Source organism: Trichosurus vulpecula, chromosome 1 (genome assembly GCF_011100635.1).
Source record: "Trichosurus vulpecula isolate mTriVul1 chromosome 1, mTriVul1.pri, whole genome shotgun sequence".
NCBI lineage: Eukaryota > Metazoa > Chordata > Mammalia > Diprotodontia > Phalangeridae > Trichosurus > Trichosurus vulpecula.
In genome coordinates this window covers 166,914,598-166,936,553 of record NC_050573.1, presented here as the reverse complement: position 1 = coordinate 166,936,553, position 21,956 = coordinate 166,914,598, and the positions used below count along the sequence as shown (strand labels likewise).

General features: G+C 37.1%; 1 protein-coding gene across 2 annotated transcripts in view; it reads right to left on the bottom strand.

Annotated features, from left to right (window-relative positions):
• Positions 1-21,956, bottom strand: part of EXOC2 (exocyst complex component 2) — a 228,324-nt gene that overhangs the window by 12,343 nt on the left and 194,025 nt on the right. For both annotated transcript variants that reach the window (XM_036755919.1, XM_036755909.1), the window contains one exon: positions 6,556-6,611. In XM_036755919.1, coding sequence (XP_036611814.1) covers positions 6,556-6,611 — 56 coding nt within the window. The remainder of the gene's footprint in view (positions 1-6,555; positions 6,612-21,956) is intronic.

The following is a 21,956-nucleotide window of genomic DNA, read 5'->3' as shown; positions in this document are numbered from 1 at the left end:
TTTTATCTATCTAAATTTTATTTTTATCTTCAGTTCCAAATTCTCTCCCTCTTATGCCCCTTCCCCATTGAGAAGACAAGAAATGTGATACCCATTATACTGATCAGAATTACTAAGTCTTTCACAATTGTTTACCTGTACAATATTGTTACTTATAGACTGTTCTTTTGGTTCTGCTCACTGTACTTTCCATTAATTCATATAAATTTTCCCAAGTTTTTCTGAAACCATCTCCATCATTTTTTATAGCAAAATAGTGTTCCATCATATTTACATGATATAACCCATTCAGTCATTCCCCATTTGCTAGGCATCTCTTCTCAGTTTCCAAATCTTTGCCACCACAAAAAGAGCTGAGACCTTTTATCAGAGATACTTGTTGCAAATTTTCCTCCACCCCCCAGTTTTCTGCTTTTCTTCTAATTTTGGCTGCCTTGTTCTTGTTTGTGCAAAAACTTTTTTTAACTTAATTTATTTAATATATTTAGTTTTCAGCATTGATTTTCACAAGAGTTTATATTACGAATTTTCTCCCCATTTCTACCCTCCCACCCACTCCAAGATGGCGTATACACTGGTTGCCCCATTCCCCAGTCAGCCCTCCCTTCTGTCACCCCACTCCCCTCCCATCCCCTTTTCCCTTCCTTTCTTGTAGGGCAAGATAAATTTCTATGCTCCATTGCCTGTGTAGCTTATTTCCTAGTTGCATGCAAAAACTTTGTTTTTTGTTTTTGAACATCTGTTTTTAAAACTTTGAGTTCCAAATTCTCTCCCCTCTTCCCTCCCCACCCACCCTCCCTAAGAAGGCAAGCAATTCAACATAGGCCACATGGGTATCATTATGTAAAACCATTCCACAATACTCATGTTGCGAAAGATTAACTATATTTTGCTCCTTCCTAACCTATTCCCCTTTATTCAGTTTTCTCCCTTGACCCTGTCCCTTTTTGAAAGTGTTTGTTTTTGATTACCTCCTCCCCCTATCTGCCCTCCCTTCTATCATCCCCCGTTTTTTATCTTCTTTCTCCTTCTTTCCTGTGGGGTAAGATACCCAATTGAGTGTGTATGGTATTCCCTCCTCAGGTCAAATCCGATGAGAGCAAGATTCACTCATTCCCCCTCACCTGTCCCCTCTTCCTTTCCTACAGAACTGCTTTTTCTTGCCACTTTTATGTGAGATAATTTACCCCATTTTATCTCTCCCTTTCTCCCTCTCTCAATATATTCCTCTCTCATCCCTTAATTTGATTTCATTTTTTAGATATCATCTCTTCATATTCAACTCACCCTCTGTCTCTCTCTCTCTCTATATATACACATACATATATACACACACATATATGTATATATAAAATACACACACACACACACACACACATATATATATATATGCATATTCCCTTCAGCTACCCTAATATTGAGGTCTCATGAATCATACACATCATCTTTCCATGTAGGAATGTAAACAAAACAGTTCAACTTTAGTAAGTCCCTTGTGATTTCTCTTTCTTGTTTACCTTTGCATGTTTCTCTTAATTCTTGTGTGTGAAAGTCAAATTTTCTATTCAGCTCTGGTCTTTTCAGTGAGAAAGTGTGAAAGTCCTCTATTTTATTGAAAATCCATATTTTGCCTTGGAGCATGATACTCACTTTTGCTGAGTAGGTGATTCTTGGTTTTAATCCTAGCTCCACTGACCTCCAGAATATCACATTCCAAGCCCTTTGATCCCTTAATGTAGAAGCTGCTACATCTTGTATTATTCTGATTGTGTTTCCACAATATTCAAATTGTTTTTTTCTGGCTGCTTGCAGTATTTTCTCCTTGACCTGGGAGCTCTGGAATTTGGCGACAATATTCCGAGGAGTTTTCTTTTTGCGATCCTTTTCAGGAGGTGATTGGTGGATTCTTTCAATTTCTATTTTACCCTCTGGCTCTAGAATATCAGGGCAGTTCTCCTTGACAATTTCTTGAAAGATCATGTCTAGGCTCTTTTTTTTGATCTTGGCTTTCAGGTAGTCCAATAATTTTTAAATTATCTCTCCTGGATCTATTTTCCAGGTCAGTGGTTTTTCCAATGAGATATTTCACATTGTCTTCCACTTTTTTCATTCCTTTGGTTCTGTTTTATAATATCTTGATTTCTCATAAAGTCACTAGCTTCCACTTGCTCCAATCTCATTTTTAAGGTAGTATTTTCTTCAGTGGTGTTTTGGACCTCCTTTTCCATTTGACTAATTCTGCCTTTCAAGGCATTCTTCTCCTCATTGGCTTTTTGGAGCTCTTTTGCCATTTGTGTTAGTCTATTTTTTAAGGTGTTGTTTTCTTTACTATTTTTTTGGGTCTCCTTTAGCAAGTCATTGACTTGCTGTTCATGGTTTTCTCGCATCATTCTCATTTCTCTTCCCAATTTTTCCTCCACTTCTCTAACTTGCTCTTCCAAATCCTTTTTGAGCTCTTCCATGGCCTGAGAAAAGTTCATATTTTTCTTGGAGGCTTTTGTTGTAGGCTCTTTGACTTTGTTGACTTCTTCTGGCTGTATGTTTTGGTCTTCTTTGTCACCAAAGAAAGATTCCAAAGTCTGAATCTGAGTCCGTTTTCGCTGCCTGGCCATGTTCCCAGCCAACTTACTTGACCCTCAAGTTTTTCATCAGGGTATGACTGCTTGTAGAGTTACGAGTACTTTGTTCCAAGCTTGAGGGGATGCGCTGTTGTTTTCAGAGCTATTTCAACACAGCCAGCTCTGCCACCCCAGCGTTCCTCCTCCCCCAAGAACTGCCAACCTGGACTGGACTCAGATCTTAAGCAGGCTCTGCTCTCCTGCTCTGATCTGCCACTTAGTTCCTCCCACCAGGTGGACCTGGGGCTGGAAGCAACTGCAGCTGTAGTTCTGTAGCTGCACCACCTCCGTTGCCCCCAGGGTGGTGGCTGAACCATGAACTCCTTTTACTCTGTCCTCCGCAGCTTTTCCCACTAACCTTCTTTATTGTCTTTGGTGTTTATGGGTTGAGAAGTCTGGTAATTGCCACAGCTTACTGATTCAGGGCACTAGGTAGGGCCTGTTCCACCTGGCTCCCCATCTGGTTGGTCCTGTCGCTGCCCACGCTGGGCTCTGCTTTGCTCTGCTCCCAGCTCCGTGTGTGATAGACCTTACCTAGCAATCATCCAGGCTGTCCTGAGTTGGAGCCCTGCTTCCCTGTGCTATTTTGCTGGTTCTGCAGTTCTAGAATTTGTTCAGAGCCATTTTTTATTGGTTTTTGGAGGGACTTGGCGGGGAGCTCATGCAAGTCCCTGCTTTCCTAATGCCATCTCAGCGCTGGCCGCATCCCCCTCTCCCCCCCTGCCGGAAAGCTCTGTGCAAAAACTTTTTAATTGTATGTAATCGAAATCATCCATTTTACATTTTCTGAATCTGTATAACTCATTTGGTCATTAACTCTTCCCCATCCATAAATTTAATAGCCAATTTCTTCCATGTTCCCCTAATTTGTTTATGTTATTACCCTTTATGTCTAAATCATATGCCCATTTTGAGCTTATCTTGGTATACCACGTGAGATGTTGTTCAAAGCCTAGTTTCTGCCAGAATCCTTTCCAATTTTCCCAGCAGTTTTTGTCACATAGTGAGTTCTTGCCCCAGGAGCTAGATTTTTGGGCTTATTAAACACTAGGCTACTATGCTCATTTGCTTCTGTATATTGTGTACCTAATCTATTCCACTGATCAACTTCTCTATTTCTTTTGTTGTTGTTCAGTCGCTTTCACTTGTGTACAACTCTTTTTGAACCCCATTTGAGGTTTTCTTGGCAGAGATACTAGAGAAGTTTGCTATTTCCTTCTCCAGTTCATTTTACAGATGAGGAAACTGAGGCAAGCAGGGTTAAGTAACTTGCACTTGGGGTCATACAGCTAGGAAGTATCTGAGGCCAGATATGAACTCAGGTCTTACTTACTCCAGGCCCAGTGCTTTATCCACTGTGCCACCTTAGGTGTTCTATTTCTTTTCTAGCACCAAATGTTTTGATGATTACTACTTTGTTAAACAGTTTGAAAAGAACCAAACTATGAAGAAAATAAAGGTAAAGATTTGAGTTTTATATTCTATTCTCTGAAACTTTTTAAGAAAATTTTTAAGTTATTTTAAAAATGTATGCTAAGGGAACATAAGTTAGAAACATAATTCATTAGGATTTATAATCCTCTTACTTCCAAAAATGATTTGAGTGGGTTTCTAAAGTTAAAAACATTAAAAAACCTTACCCAATTAAAAACAGAAAATAAATTAAGAGGGGCAAGAAGATAGGTATTAGTAGGCACATTGGACTGCAGCTGTGTATTGAATCTAGCCTCTGGCTTCTTGGTAGCTAAGGCAAAGAGAGAAACAAATGGTGTTGTACATCTAATTGTTTGATAAAAAGAGAGCATATGAGTTTGGCAGTAGGGATTAACTTTTTCCTGGCACTAAACAAATGCAAGGAGTTTATTATGTGGCTTCTCACAGAGAGCTTGCTGGTTTAGCATGGTTTTGCAAAGTACAAAACAAAATTTTTTTTTTCAAATCCTCTAGAAATCCTCATATACATCTTTGAGCAATAGTGAGGGCAAACTTTAAGTCATAACTTTGTGAAGATATTTCTTCTGGAAGGTAAGTTAAGACCTTGATCTCTGGTGAGCTACCAATATAAACAGAGATGTTATAGAAACTAGCTAACACTCCACAGTGTTATCTTTCTCAAATATCAGGTGTTTCAAGGAAACCTTTGGCAAGTACTGGGTTATAGTCAATTCACTTTTCTGAGGGCAACCCAAGGTACTCATACTCTAGACTTGATTAAAGAAGGATCCACCTGGTGATTTTCTGTGTTCACTCTATCCATAGACAGAGTGATAGACTTCAATCATATCCTCTTCCTGGCTTTTATGTCTGGCTTTGTAAGGAGTCAAATCATCTTCCATCTTGTGCAAAACCATAAATGCTACTTATATGTGTATTTCCATGAACTTTTTTGAGTTTAGTTTTAGGAAAATGTTTGACATGAAAGACTTGTGTGTTTTCTTTAGTCAGAAAATGAAAACTAGGCAATAGAAAATACTTTGCTTTTTTAAACTGGGCTGACAGAAAAATTTTTTTTTTGGTTTGTTTTTTGGGCAGGGCAATTGGGGTTAAGTGACTTGCCCAAGGTCACACAGCTAGTACATGTGTCAAGTGTCTGAGGCTGCATTTGAACTCAGGTCCTCCTGACTCCAGGGCCAGTGCTCTACTCACTGTGCCACCTAGCTGCACCTCTGACAGAAAACTTAGAACAAAATTTTATAATTCTAGATTTGGAAGAGACTGTAGGGTTTATTAGAATTCTCATTTCCTAGGCCTAAGAGGAGTTAAATGATCATAATTAAATCTTATCCTTATTTATCCTGTTTTGCATTATGTTAAATCTGTAAGTCATTTTAAATCTTTTTGAAAGTAGCTGGGAGTATAAATCCAAATATACACTCTTTGGAGAATTTATGGAGGGATTTCTTCCAGGATGAGAAAGCAAGGCTGTGTTGTGATTTGTACCAATGGAAGTATTATACAGATTAATGAGTTCAGAGAGTTACTGAAATTATTAAGTATTTTGAGTGTTTGTACTATGGAAAGCACTTAGATTAGTGCAGAGAATGCTTACAACACATAACTTCTTTTCCCCTCCTCATTCATCTAGTGATGTTGCCTATAAAGTTTGTGGTATCAGTATCTTCTAAGGTGATGTGTCGGCAAAACTGAGGGTCTAGATTTTGAAATCATTGAATGAAAACAGGTAGTAGTAGGTGGTGGTGGCGGCTGTGGTCTTTGCACTGACAAGTTATACTACAAGACTATTTCTGTTTCTCTTTTGAGCATCCATCCTGACATGGATGTTAACTCATAATTTCTGAAGTTAATGCTTTAAGTAGAGGGCATTTTAAAAAAATGAACTAAAACCAACAATTACTGTTTATGATTCTGGGTCATTTGGGTCTACCACTGACAGAAGATGGTATGAATTTGTCCTCAGATTTCAGTGTTTTCTTGAACTGACATAATGTTACTTGTCTCTATGTCTGCAAAATGCCACTACCCTTTAGGGATTCCAACTGTTAGAGAAGGGTATGTGACCACATAAGTAACTCTTATTTGCATACTGGCTAAAAAGAGGTTAGTGAATTTTCCAAAGTAAGTTATGTGGGTTTTTTATATTTAATTTTTTTTTTAAAAAAAGGAAAACTTTTTTCAATCCCTTACTTCCTTTACCTTCTTCAAGTACAAATAATTTTATCATTTAGAAGGGGAAATTTTATACTAAGATCTCAGAAAGCAAGTTTGACTACTTAAAAGACAAAACAAATAGAAATGGAATTGTGATTTAAAAAAAAATCTGCACCATAAAAACAAGTCCAAAATTAAATGTAATGTACATAATGTTCATATATTACACATATATACCTAGACAGCTGTATTTAAATGGAGTGGGATGAGCAGGGTAAAAGATTTAAATGTCCATACCAATTATAAAGAAACAGGTAAAGACACTTACCTCTGCATGCACAGCTATTATATTAACCAATGCTTCTTTTAAATAATTTCTGACACCTAAAACCAAAATAGAGAAGGAAAGAAGGCATTCATAGAAATCCAAATTGCATGTTTTCTCCGTTACAGTACTACTGCACAAAAAACTATGGTTTTTTTGTTACTTTAAAGTTACTTAGGGAGAAAGAGAAAGTCATACTACCGCAATGTATTTCCTTTTCAGAACCAAATGGTGAAAGGAACATTTCCTTACAGATAAAGGTTAAATAAGCCAGGAGTTCCCATCACAATATTGTCATCTTTCTGTATGCCTAAGGCTTCTGCATAACTTTTCCAGTAGGTTTGCTTCAAAACTGACATTACAAATGTCCCTTTCATGCTGTATGTATATATGCATCTCTATACTATATAAAAAATATCCTATAACAATGCTGTAGCTATGTTGCTAACTAAAAGGCCAATGACAAAATAATGCAGCTATTCAATTCCACTTGATTTAATCTTGTGTTTATTAAATAGGTACATACTAGAGGGAAAGAACATGCACACAAATAAGTAAATGAAAATACAAGGTAAATGTGAAGTAATTTAGGCCGGGGAAAAATACTGACCTCTGGGCATAGATAGGGTTGATGTTCAAGAAAGGCTTCCTACTGGAAGTGATTAGTGAAGAAACTAGGGATTTTATGAGGCGGTGGTGAGGACAGAGAGTGTTCTAGTCATGTAGGGAGAAGAGGTCTGGGGAGGGTGCAAAAAAACAGAGGATGGAGAAGAAAAACTGCAAAAATTAACCAAGTGAACGAGTTTGAGTGGTATTCACAATGAGTGAAGGAGAATAATATGAGAAATCAATCTGGAAAAATAGGTTGGAATCAGATTACGAGAGGCTTTAAATTCCAAATGGGGTCGGTATTATATCATAGAAATTACAGGGAGACACTGAAGCTTCTTGAGGAGGTGAGTGACATGGTCAGATCTGTAGGATTACTTTATGTGTCAACCTATATTTCTGTTCTTGAGTGTTGAATTTTGTCTTTGCCAAAATCAAGTTCTTATAGATGGTAATTCCAAGAATTTTGATATTACGACACAAGCTTTAAGAAAAACTTCTGTATTCATGATTATAAGACTACTAATATTTTTATAGAAGAAGTCTACTGGGGGGTCAATTTCTCCCTGCCCCCAAGAGTTCACTATCAAAAATTATTATGAGGATGTTTAAAATATAAATATCAATATTTATGATATTGGTTAATATTTACTATTTCTCTTATGTTAAACAGAAAAACTTCTAGCAAAATGCTGATACTCCAGATATGTAGCATATCAGAGCTTTCATAATAAATAAGGTTCAGCATACCTTCAGGGCTCACAAGGGTAGTAAACCATAGAAATACATCGTGGAAAATTTCTAAGGGACAAGTTCATTTAAATTTCAAGGTAACACCAAAACAAATACAGTTATCCCTTCCACATCATGACTTTCCCTATCACGGTTCTGCTATATTGCGTGTTGGTAGAAGAAATGAAATAGGAATTTTTTTGGGAGTTTTGCAGAAGCCATAGATGACATACAAAGGCCAGCAGATGACAGAGAAAAAGTTTAGAAGCTCAGAAATGCATAAAATATATGTATAGTATTGTATAACATCAACCCAAATTTTACAGTAAAGTACTGTAAATACCTCATAAATGAAAAAGAAAAAATTCAGACTTCTTTTCTGGTATAAAGGGAGGGCCAAAATATTTTATGTACATTTTCCAGATCGTAGGAGTGCCATGCCCCTAACCTCCACGATGTGGAAGGGTTAACTGAATCAGAAGACTAATTTAGAATAATTTCCACTATTAACAATATAAATAAAGCTAGCAAAATACCCTAAATTACAGAGATCTAAGTTTTAGGAGATCAGTATTGTTTCAAGGAGATTCCCCGGAATCTTCGACCCAAGATAGAAATTAGGCATAGGGGAAAGAGTGAATGCCAGGTTTGGGGTCAGACGACCTGGTTTCAAACTCCAGTTCTGACATTTAGTAACTTCATTAAACTTCAGATTTTTATCTGTCAAATGAGAATTATAATATTTGTACTATCTCAAAATAAATATATACACACATCTGTAATATTTACATATACATATATGCGAGGCATCATTATTATTATCTCATGATTGCTGTCAGGAAAAAGACTGGGTAAACTTTAAAAAGTTATAGAAATGGGAACTATTATATTCATGGTCATCATGATTATCATCGTCATTAATGTGTTGCTGAAGATACTATAAAAACGCTCAGAGTTGGCATCTGTTGAAATCGAACATATCAAGTCTTAGATTCTTCTAAGAAACATTTTAAACTAACACACTGCTGCTTTTCTTCTGAGGTGCTGTTTCATATATTGTAGTAGGTTCTTTTTCTATCTCTATAACTCTCTATATTTCTCATCCCATGTTATTCTTACCCATGTCTTTCAATACATTTTCCATTGAGGATCCACCTAAAGCCCTGAGACTTTATTCCCTCATTAAACATAATATTTTATAAGAGTGTCATCATTTACATCTTATTTAGAGTACAATGGAGATAAAGAGGTTAGCATAGCAAGTAGGATCCAGAATTTCATGGTTTCTTCCCAGCAGACAATTGTGAAATATAAAATAATGACCTTATTTGAAATTGATGAAAAAGAGGAGGTCCCATAAGTGAAATCAAAATGATGGAAAATTACTAGAAGTACTTTCATTTCACAAATTATTGCTATGTGCCCCTAGAGAGTCCAACAGTAATCTTCATGAAAGTCAAGACCAGATATAAACATTAGTTTAACTCCCTAAAAATGAAATCCTAATTATTTTTAAACTAAATTCAGCATAAATAATTTAATAATATCTTCCTCAGTTGAAAAGTTTCATTGTAATTTGCATATATAATTTAAAGGCACAGGGATTTTTGGACACTTCTCTGTAAATCCTAGTATATGCAGTAAAAGTAATACATTAACATTTACCTGGTTCTATCAAAACAAAATATTAGGTAGGATGACATCAGAGGAGGCAGTTCCTGAGGAACAGTGAATGGGTGATGGCTAGTATGGTTTGGCTAGTATGATCAATGATGCTATTACAAAACAGCTTGATAAGTGATAACTAGAAATGCAGTAACAGTTTTAAATACTATGCAAGACTAGCAGATGCATTAATGGACTTCTAAGGGGCTGACTAAAAAACTGAAAATTAAAACTAAAATCAGGCAACAGAATGTCACATGCTTTCAAATTGTGTGAAGTGTTCTTTACTGATAGTAACACTACAAACTAAACTCCCACTCTGACCCTGAAATGAAAAACATTTACTGGCAGAAACCTATCATCAGGCACTTGTTAAAACAAAAAAAAAGATTCTGTAAGACAAAATAAATTTATATTACTCAATGAATTACATTCCAAAGACAAACCTGTGAGTAGAAAGAACAGAAGTTTAGGATACTTTCAACTAAAACAACCATAGTTTAGCTGACAGAAACAAAAAAAAAAATAGTGAGCTTACTAATTTTAGAAAAACCACAAGTTTTGCATGGATTTACACACACACACACACACACACACACACACACAACTAGCTTTAACCTTGGACAAGCAATAATTCTATTTTATGATGGAGTTTTTTGCTAATGAAAAGATAAAGTATAAATTAATGCTACCCATTTCTTTCTCAAAACAACTTAAACTACTGTACCTTGGAGGTACATATATTATATGTACATTCATTGTGAAAAGAGAAGAGAAATAACTTGTGGTCCTCAGGATGACCAAAAATAGAGCCCTTTGTCATCACAAAACAGGTCAGGAAGAGTTCAATGAAAATTTTAAAGCATTAACTTGACACTTTGGAAAAGAAAGGAAGAAGGTTCAGTGAAATACTGATATTTTCTATAAATAATATATTTTCATGGTTTGCAAATATAAACAAAAAATCCAATAACTTATCTGTCCAAGAAGACACATGGACAGTAGATACAGTATTCAGTATTCTGTTATACTCTCAGTAGAAATTGTCACTTACCCTGAGCTAATGAATGGTTACAGATCACTTCCCCTCCCCTCCCTTAGTACATGTGGCTATATTTCATATAAAATAATTGGATATAGGCTCAAAAAATACAGCAGGTCCTCACAGTCACGCAATCTTAAAGAACTTAGTTTTAGGAGAAAGTTTGTTTCAATTTGTTGAAGATCATATAGTAAATGCACTGGTTGTCTAAAGCATTTCCGCATATGCAAGTTGGTGAAGGAGATGTAAAATAAAAAGAGTCTGCAGTGTGATCTAATTGCTTGGTTAAAAAAAGTTTTCAAACTGAGACAATACTAGAGAGTTATTAATAATAATTCATAGGCCTTAATACTGTAACTAACATTTTATTAAAAATTCATATCTTTTACAAAAAGTATTATATTTTGTCTATTTTGTAAGCCCCTTTAAAGTGAAGATTATGATGAAGGAGAGATATGTCTGAGCAGTAGTGGAAAGGGTTTAGGCAATAGGACAATAGGACATCATATGTCTAGGGCCTGCAGGAGCTAAGAGAACCCTGAAATAGTCGAGATCCTTATTCTAGCTCAAGAATTTCATTTCCCCTATTATAGCTAGCTTGAAGGATGCAAAGGGAGTCACCACAGTGTGGTAGAGATTATCGGTAGGAGGAGACATGAGATCTGGTTTCAGCTGTCACTAATAAGCCACTGACTATAGCACGCCAGTTCACTTCTCTGGGTTTTCCTTTCAAATGAAGGGGGGAGGGGATTTACCAGCAAAGGTCAGTTTTAGCTCAGAAATCCTATGTAATAGTTACCAATACCCTGGTCTCTAGCTCTTCTCCATCTCTGTCCCTTCTGCTACCAAAGTGTGTGAAATGGGTAATGAAACAACACATCCAGATATGCGATGCTGATTGAGGTGGTCAGGATAATGCTGGGAGATAAGAAGGATAATGATCATGCCTTTGAAAGAAGTAGGTAAGTTTGGAAGAGGAGGGATTAGGGCAGGGGTTCTTAACTTGGAGTACATGAACTTTTTTTAAAAAAATAATTGGACAACAGTATTTCAATATAATTGTTTTCCTTTGCAGTTCTATGTGTTTTATGCATTTACAAACATTATTCTGAGAAGTGGTCCTTTGGCATTCTAGAACTTACTGGAACGCCAAAGGGGTCTATGACACACACATACACAGGTTAGGATTAAGAAACTCTGATTTGGGGGAAAGATAATAAATTCAGTTTTTGACATCCTAAGTTTAAGATATCTTTGGGACATTCAGTTGGAAAGAAGAAATGGAGGAAATAAGCATTTATTAAGCACCAACTATGTGCCAGGCACTGTGGTAAACACCTTATAAATAATATCTGATTTATCTTCACAACAATCCTGGGATATAGGTGCTATTACTATTTCCATTCTACAGATCAGGAAACTAAGGCAGACAGAGGTTAAGTGGCTTGCCCAGGGTCACACAATTAGTAAGTGTTTGAGGGGTAAAGTTAGAGTCAGATCTTTCTGACTCCAGACCCGGCTCTCTCTCTATTCACTATACCATCTAGCTGCCTCCAGTTTGAAATGACCAATGGGCAATTGGTAGTGAGGAACTGAAGCTCAGGGGAGAGGATGGGGCAGGATGTATAGATCTGTGAGTAATCTGAGTGTAAACAGTTAAACCCATGAGAGCTGATGAAATTATCAAGGGAGAGACTGTAAAGAGAGAAAAGAGAAAGGCCTATGACAGAACCTTGGGGAAATTCTACAGTTTTTTTTGCAGGGGGAGGGGTGATATGGATGATAAGCCAACAGAGTAGACTGAAAAAGATGGTGAGACAGGTAAAAGGAGAACAAGGAGAGAGTAGGAATGTAAAAATTCATTAGCATTCAGATGGGAAGGTTGGTCGATAATGCGAAATGAAGCAAATAAGTCTACAAGGGTTAGAACTGGGAAAAACCCATTAAGATGTCACCAGTAACTGACCAAAGCAGTGACATTGACATGATAAGGCTGGAAGCTGGACTGCAACGGGCTGAAGAATGAGGGAGAGGAGACGCAATAGAGGCAACGCATATATACAGATTTTTCAAGGAATTTGGAGGCAAAAACGGGGAGGAGAAACAGAATGATAGCTTGAGGAGATGGATGGTGGGGTCTAGTTCAGGGGTGGGGAACCTGTGGCCTTGAGGCCATATAGGTCCTCAAGTGCAGCCCTTTGACTGAATCCAAACTTCACAGGACAAATCCCTCTAATAAAAGGATTTGTTCTGTAAAGCTCGGATTCAGTCAAAAGGCTGCACCCAAGGACTTAGAAGGCCATATGTGCCCTCAAGGCTGCAGGTTCTCTACCCATGGTCCAGTGTTTCACAGATAACACACAGTAGGCACTGGAGTTTTTAGACTCCAGCCTCTAACAGGTTCACTCTTGATCTGGTCAGACAGGAAGGACAGGAAGATGGCTTCAGAGGGGTTAATAATCTTATTTTATTCTAGTCTAGTCTCCTCAGAAGGGTTGCTGATAATGGGAATACCAGTTTCTTCCCTAATCACCTTTCTTGCAGGGGCAGGGAGAGGCAACTACCCCTACTTCTCGATGGGATCAATTGACAGGCACAGCTTGTGTACTCCCCTAAATCCCTTCAAGCCTCAATGGTGGCCGGTTGAGGCACACACAGCATTACACTGTCATATTCCCCTATACATTTCCCTCAAGCCTTGACAGGGGCCAGTCAAGCCACACACAGATTCCCTGTGTTTTCCCTACTCACTGACCAGTGCCTACTTGCTTTATAGGGCAACAGGAAAAGAAGGCATCTTGCCAACAACAGCCTCACAGGTTAGCTTTAACAATATCGCCATTCTGCACAGGTGTAGTAAATATCACATTATGTCACCCCTTATCTCACAGTGCAGCCTCAGTAGGACTGTCTGTCACTATGATTCCAGGAATTACTATCTAGGATCCTTGGGGCTATTCTGGGAGTTATTATATAACACCTGGAAACCAGACATTGCCATGGCCACGGATCCTGAGAAACTGAACACTAAAAAGGGTAACAAAGTCTTCCTTACATACATCTAGTCATTCAACTTTTTTTTTTAAAGGATGGGGGTGGATCTGGGCATGTTTGAAGAGAAGAAAGGAAAGAGCTGTTTGGGAGAAGTTGACAATCCCAAGGAAAGGGGATTATTGAAGATACAGATGCTGGAGAAGGCAGGAGGGAATGGGAACAAGTGTACATGTAAAGTGGTTGGCCTTGTCTAGAAGAAGGGCCAACTCCTTGTTAGAGACTGGAAGGAAGAAGGAGAGAGCAGGACATGACGTTAAGGTGTTCTGAGATGAACAGAATGGGAGAAGAGGGAACTCAACACCAAATGGTCTCAAATTTCTCAGTCAGGTAGGAAGCAAGCTCTGCAACTGAAAAATGATGGAAGGGAGGGATATAGGATGCTTGAGGAGGGATAAGAATATATTGAAAGTCTGGCAGCTAGGCGGTGTAGTGGATAGTCACAGCCATGAAGTTGTTGTTCAGTAGTTTCAGTCATGTCTAATTCTTCATGACCCCATTTGGGATTTTCTTGGCAAAGATACTGGAGTGGTTTGTTATTTCCTTCTCTAGCTCATTTTACAGATGAGAAACTAAGGCAAACAGGGTTAAGTGACTTGCCCAGGATCACACAGCTAGTAAGTATCTGAGAGGGGTAGGAATAGGCCAAAGAGGCAAAGGTTCAAGAGAAGAGGATAGTGCCAACTACTAGGTTGAGGACAGAGAAAATAGAAAGTGAAATCAAGGCAGGGGTAAGGGCTGGAAAAGTACTGAGGGGTAGTCTTGATGAGGAACATACCAAGGAACAGACAAAGGTATTTTTTCCTCTTGTAATTCTATCATGGGTTTTTTGGTAAAACGTTTGGAATTTGTTACAAAAAATACACATTCTTTCAAAGAGCAATTTGAAGAAGTTTCAAGTTTATAGGGATAACATCACTTAACTAAATGAAGGGCTACTGTATTTAAATTTCAATTAGTAAACTAGTCTAGGGGTTCTCCATCTTTTTTGTGCCACAGAGCTCTTCAGCAGTCTTTTACTCCACCTCAGAATAATGTTTTTTAAATTCATGAAATTAATTATTTTAGGATTACAAAGGATACCAATTTTGTTGAAATACAGTTATTAAATTGGGGCGGGGGAAGTTCAAGGACCCTAGCTAAGAACTCCTCACCTTATAGAACTTACAGCTAGAGATTTTTGTTGGGAGGTTGATTCTTTCATTTTGATGTGCAAAGACAATTATATAGCTCTTACTGTTTGCTAGGTACTGTGCTAAGTGATTTACAAATATTTTATTTGATTAAAGCTAGTAATAGACAAGTCAGGATTCAGAACCAGGCCTTTTAATGATGAATTCAGTATTTTTTCTACTATGCCATGCTATTTATGCTATAGATGACGATGATGATGATAATCATCACTTTAAAATTTTGCAAAGTTCTTTATAGACATTGTCTCATTTGAGTATTGAAACAACCCTGTAAAGTAGATAGTATAGGACCTTTACATTTTACAGATGAAAAAACTGAAGTTTTGAGAAACTAAGTGGCTTGTCTATGGTTACATAGCTAGTAAATAACAGAAGCCAGAATTAAACCTAGGTTTTTTTAGCTTTAAATCCAGCACTCTATCAATGATGCTGCTAATAAAGGTAAAGTGTACTTGCTCTGACCTGGGGTAATTGTTAGGGAAGGCTAAGTAAAATAATCAGTTTTTTGAGCTAGAGAAAAGGACTAGTGTTATAATGTAGTAAGAAATCCTACTTTCAGAGTTTCCCTCCAGGTTTTAAAAAAAAAACCCAATAACATATGAATATGAGAAAAAGTTTCTGAACATTTGTAGGTATGTGTCTGCTTCAGTGTAAAAATAAGAATGTTGTGCTATTTGAAAAAAAAAAGTGCCCCTACCCACATAATATCTATCTACCACATCATCTAGCCAATAACCTAGTACTAAAGTATGAAAGACAACTCTGCCTTGGAAATTCCCCATGGAGAGACAACATAGCTTGTCTTTGCTCTGGGCAACAATTGTAGATTTCTCCTTTCTGGGTGAGATTCCAGTAAACCAACTTTGTACAAATGTTTTCACCACTGCTGACTGTTTTCTCACATGACATTTACTACTTCTGGGGAAGCAATCAATTTTACATTACTGTCATCATTTTTCTTGATCACATAATCTACTAATAAAAGAACCATGTGGGACACTTGACTCTGTGGGCCAAGAAATGAATGCCTGTATGACCAGCCTTACCTATTAACCCCTTTTTAAATGAAAGTGACAATCTTACATCTAGAAAGAATCCTTTTAATATCCCATAGAGAACATTCTAGCTCTTAAGCTATGTGCAGATTACCTAAGGCCAACCAGAAAAGCTAAAGTGGAAAAGAGGAGTGATGAGCTGTTGTGCTTGATAAGAACTGAATGTAACTTTTCCAAATTTGATATCTTCTATCTCAAAAGGTTATACTGATTATAGTTAAGACGTACTTTCAAAAGATGTTTTTATACAAAAACTGATACATTTGTACAAAAGTACTCTGCTCATATTGAGTAAAGTCATAGAAAAGAGGAAGACATGTATGTCAAAAGTGCACGCTACTGTCATGGAAGACACACAGTTCAGAAACCAAATAGAAAGTTTTCTTATAGATCAGGAGTTCTTAACCTGGGGACTGTGAACTTTAAAAAAAACATTTTGATAACTGTATTTCAATATCATCAGTTTCCTTTGTAATCTTAGGTATTTCACTTTTTGCACTTAAACATATTATTTTTAGTAGGAGTTATAGGCTTCCCCAGACTGTCAAAGATATCCTTGACCTTTTTAGATTATGGATTCCTACTACAGAGGGTGTGATCTTCTAGAGATGGTGTGGTCCTCCAGATGATCCTCTTTGTGGGGAACATTTACATTGCGTTGATGACATCTAGCCTTGGAACACTGTAGAACCTCACAAATGGGACTCATAATTATGTGAGAATACAGCTTATATTTTCACTTAGAATGAACCAAGTGGACAAAATGACCTATAGCTTATTATTTATAGTTAGATGGACAGTCCATAGTGTTGTCTCACCAATACAAATAGCTTCTACAGACACTGCAAGTAAATAGTAAACTGGGCAAAGAATTTATTGGTAGAAAGACAATAGTTTGGATTTCATATAGCTTCCTTGAGGGCAGGTATAGTTTGGTATTTGTATCCCTAGGCCCTGCCACATAAAGCTGCTGATCCTTAATAATTTGGATTATTAATGCTTACTGAACTGGATTTGGGGAATCATAAAGGGTTTTCAAGGACCATAAGATTCTCTCTAAAAAATAAACTCATATTTCAACACCAATATACTTTTGGTGATGCTACATGGCTGTACATCTGCTGAAGGAAATTGGGATGTTTGGGAAAAATTGGGATGCTTGGAAAAAAAAAGACTCAAAGGAGGGGAAAGACATAACAGTTGTCTTCAAATACATAACAAGGTATCATGCTGAAAAAGGATTAGATTTATTAGGGCAGAAGTGGAGGGAATGGATGAAAACTGAAGAAAGGAAAATTTAGGCCAGGAAAAACAAAACAAAACAAAACAAAAAACTTCCTCACAATTAGGATTGTCCGAAAGTAGAATGGCCTGTTTTGGGAGGAGGAGGTCCTTGGAGATCTCTCTCATTGGAGTCTTCAAGGGAGGGATAGGTAACCATTTCTAAAATGTTCTAGCAGAGATTCCCTTTAGGTATGGGTTGGACTGAGGTCTCTTCTAATTCTAAAATCCTGTCATCGTGAAATACCACAATCTTTATGAAATCAAAACTGCAGGTCACCCAAAAAGCAATGAAGAAACAAATGGTATATGTAGAAGGCTACAGAATATTATGAATACCAAACCCTGCTCATTAAAGGTGTAACAGCTACCTTCAGAGACGCAAGATCAGGAAAGAAACTTGGGTGAAGTTAGAGCAGAAGTAACTGATTGTAAACAGAGAGCCTATGTGCTTTATGGTACCTACATAACGTCAAAAGATAAGTATTAAAAGACTAAAACTACTGTTCTTGCTTTCCTAGATTCATCATGTGATACTATACAAGAGACAAGTACTGTGATTAGTAACTTGAGGAAAGATACAGGGCAGGTTCTTGTCCAGAATGGTCACTCTGAAAGAAATATGCATTTAATACATGTCCTCCTCCTCCACAGTGCCTGTTCTATCCCTAGTTCCCATCAAACCTCCACAAGTCATAGTAAGCAAAGCTCTGCTCATGAAGCCTTTCCTAATTTCCCTAGCTGCTGGTCCTCCCCCTCTACCACTATTCTTATGAGACTATTTTCTATGCAACTTATCTATGCTCATCTGTTCCCTGACTGAATCCAAGTTCCCCAAGGGTAGGGACCATTTTAGTTGTCTTTGCATTCCCAGTGCCTAGCACTGTGCCCGGCATCTAGTAGGTATGGCTCAATAAAGGTCTGATTGATTAATCTACTGAAAATCTTTTTCTTTTCATTTATAAAAAGCCATGATAAAACCTTTTGTAAAAATGATAACTTTCATCTTTAAATAATGGAAAAAGTTAAAGGAAACCTATTAAAATTTAAACCCAATTTTTAGATAATTTGATTACATTTAAAAAAAAAACAAAGTTGGGGAAAAAACATTACTCTTTGATTATAGAAAACAACTGCTAGAAAATTTCTGGTCAATATCATTTGAACTTATACGGAGAATGCAAACCTTTTCCATGAGCAATTTCCTGCCATTATTGGAAATATCCCTCCTTTAAGTTGAGGCTGATTTCAAGGTACTCTACCCAATGTTGTTTTGAAGCACAGTATTCTTCAGACAACATTAGGTGAAATCATAAACTCTGGAAACTCTCTGGAGAGACTACCCACTTAAAAAACCACATTTCCTGTTTTTAACCCCTTTGCCCTAAATCAGTTACTAGTCCCAGTCTATTGATAAAAATAGACACAAAAAAGTACTATAAATATCTCACAATGTACTTTTCTTTGGTCAAAATGAAACATTAAAGAGCTACCGAATGGTTTTTATAAAAGTAAATCAAATACCTAGTTGTATGCTGATAATCTATAGAAGTTAACTGGCTTAAAAAACAACTCCAAACCTTTGGTAACCAGAAGCTGGTAGACTATTGTAAGTAATAAAGAGGCAGCAAAAGACTGAAAAGCTGAAATATATTCCCCAGACAATTTTAGCCCCCTGCTGTTCTACATCCTCAAGTATGTCCTAGCTTTCTATGTCTTCATGCCACTGCTTCTCTTCCTCATTCTCAGGTGGTATCCATCTTTTGCGCAAACTCCTAAGCATAGGTGGTATAGTGGCTAAAGCACTGAACTTGGAGTCCAGAAGACCTGAGTTTGAATCCTACTTAAGATACTCAACCTCTTAGCTCCAGCTTCCTTATTTGTAAAATGAGGATACTTATAGCAACTAATTCATAGGATTGTTGTAAGGATCAAATGAGAACACACACACACGTATGCGCACGCACATGCACACAGTGCTTTGCAAAGCAAAGTGCTATATAGGAGCTGGTTATTATTACTATTGTTAAAGGTAAGAATATTAATGGAGGAAAAATTGACTTCAATCTTTCTTTTAAATCCCCAAACACCTGGCTATTAGAGATTATTTATAAATTAGATAATAGTGGAAAATAAAGAATTGGCTAACATGTTATTAGAAACTGATTTGGATGGGGTGTCTATGAACACTAAGGACTCAGGATGGATGATTTTGCCTCTGGCATATTCTCTTTCCCAGTATCTCCCTTTGGTTTTAATAAAATGACCTCCTGCCTTACAAATGGAAATAAAGAAAATTCAACTTTGAAAGCTGAAAACTTCTCCAGCAATGAAAGTAAAAGGGAAGTTATTTCATCATTTATTTTCCTCATCCATAACAAAGAATGTGTAGTGATCATGAAACTCTCAAAACTGAAGTACAGGCAATGGCGACTGCAAACTTTGTAGTTTTGCTAAAGTGAAACTGATCTGACAATGAACTATGGAAGCTGGCAAATAGATAAATGCATACTAATACCATAAGAATTATAGAGCATTTAAAAGTTTCTAAAAGTATTTAGATCTGAGACCCTCAAGATTATCTAGTCAGCTTCTTATTTTACAGATGAGACAAAGGAAGTCCAAAGAGGATCAAGTGACCTTTCCAAAATCATATATAGGCAGCAAAGAGAAGCCTCAGGATCTGAACCTGGGCTACTGGCTCCAACTCTAAAGCTATCCTCTCTATACCACAATGCACTCAGAGGACAGATTTTTCTTTTTCTTATTATACACAAACTAAGTATAAAGAATTCTGAGACTGTAGGAGTAATTGCATAGGACAGTCTTTTATCTTAAGAAACTAATAAGGAAAACTTAAGAAATCTTCAGGTTGGGACACACTGTTTCATATGAAACAATCCAGTTCTATTAGAGCATTGTAAAGTAGATGACAGAGTACACCACACATTTTAGAGACCTATAAGAGCAGAATCATAAGATTTCCCAAGGATGTGAGAATAGGAGAGCAGTATTTTTATATTAAGAATCAAAGTCCTTGTGAGGAAATCTAGAAGCCAAAGGGCATAAGTGTAATTATTTGTGTAAAGATCAACAGAGTCAGGAAAAAAATTATCATCATCAAGTATATTATAGACTCCCTGGAACAGAAAGGAGAAACACATAAGATTGGTTTAGGAAACGGTCACAAGCATGACCACACATCTACCTTTCCCAAAAATATACGTTTCACTCTGTACGTTGGGCCCATCACCATTGCTTCAGGAGGTGAACAGCATGCTTTATCAGTGTTCTTTCAGAAACATGGTTGGTCATTGCACTGATGAGAGTTCGTAAGTCTTTCCAAGTTTTTCCTTTCATCCTCAATTTCTCCTTCATTTCAAAAATCCCTGTACCTGAGACTACACCCTTAGTATTTCTTTTAACTTATCTCACCAAGTTCAGGCCTTCACACCAACTCTACAGTATGTGCTCATGGCACCTGCTTCATAGCCCATCTTTGTGGGTTTTCTTCTCCCATTCTAAAGCAAACTCCTTGAGTGTGGAGACTGTCTTGCTTGCTTGTACTCGTATTCCTAATTCTCAGTACAGTGCATGGCACATCATCAATGCTCTAACAGATGCTCTATCTACATTTACAACACTGTAGCTACTATATAAATTGTTCTCACCTCAACAGTTCACACAAATCTTCCAAGGTTTAGCTGAAAACTCCCCTTTCATAATTTCTTACAGCACGACACTCTGTTATATTCATATACCATAACTATTCATTTATTTTCCAATTACTGGCACTTCCTTAGTTTCCAGTTTTTTGTTAGAACACAAAGAACTGCTATAAATATTTTTATACATGTAGGTCTTTTTTATTTTTTGTTGATCTCTTTGTTTGGTTAGTTGTTGTCCTTCATGCTCAAAGAAGACCAAAATAAATAACATCAATATGCCAAGGTGAAGGTGCAATGTGTCTGACTGTGGCTGATCAGACTTTTACCTTAAGGAGCTCAGAAGGCTACCACAAGGTTAGGCACAAACGGTCCATATGAATATTTGAAATATAGATGTCTCTAAATTTGCACATCTCACATCTACTACAATTCTGCTTTGCTTATAGAGCAAAATTCTTTCTTTGATGTGGGCATGCCATGCTGGGCAGTCTTGTGCCAGTGTCTGCCATGTCTCACATTCAATTCATAAATTCTTCAGAGAGACCTTGAGAGGGTCCATATAAGTGCTTGCCTTTTGTGCGTTCTCTGTAAAATAGTCTTCTAGGCAAACACATCTGGCATTCAAACAATGTGGCCAGCCCATCAGAGTTGCATTCTCTGCAGTAGAGTTTGAATACTTCACCATCCAGCTTGAGAAAGGACATCAGTGTCTGGTAACTTATCTTGCCAGGTGATCTTCAGAATCTTTCTAAGACAATTCAAATGGAAGTGAAACTTCCTGGCATGGTGCTGGTATATTGGCCAAGTGTAACAGGAATACAACAATGAGGTCAGCACAACAGCTCTGTAGACCCTCAGTTAGGTAGGCAGCCTACTACCTTTTATTTCTAGAACAAAGGGTATGTGCAGTTTAGTGACTTTGGGGGCATAAACCCAAATTACTTTTTAGAATGGCTTAGTTCACAACTCCACCACCTGACTTTCTTCCTGCAACCCTTCACAATTAACTTTTTTTTTTTTTTGGTCTTTGGCAATCTAATAGGTATGAGATAGAATTTCAGAGTTGTTTTAATCTGTATTTCTATAATTATTGAGATTTAGATTATTT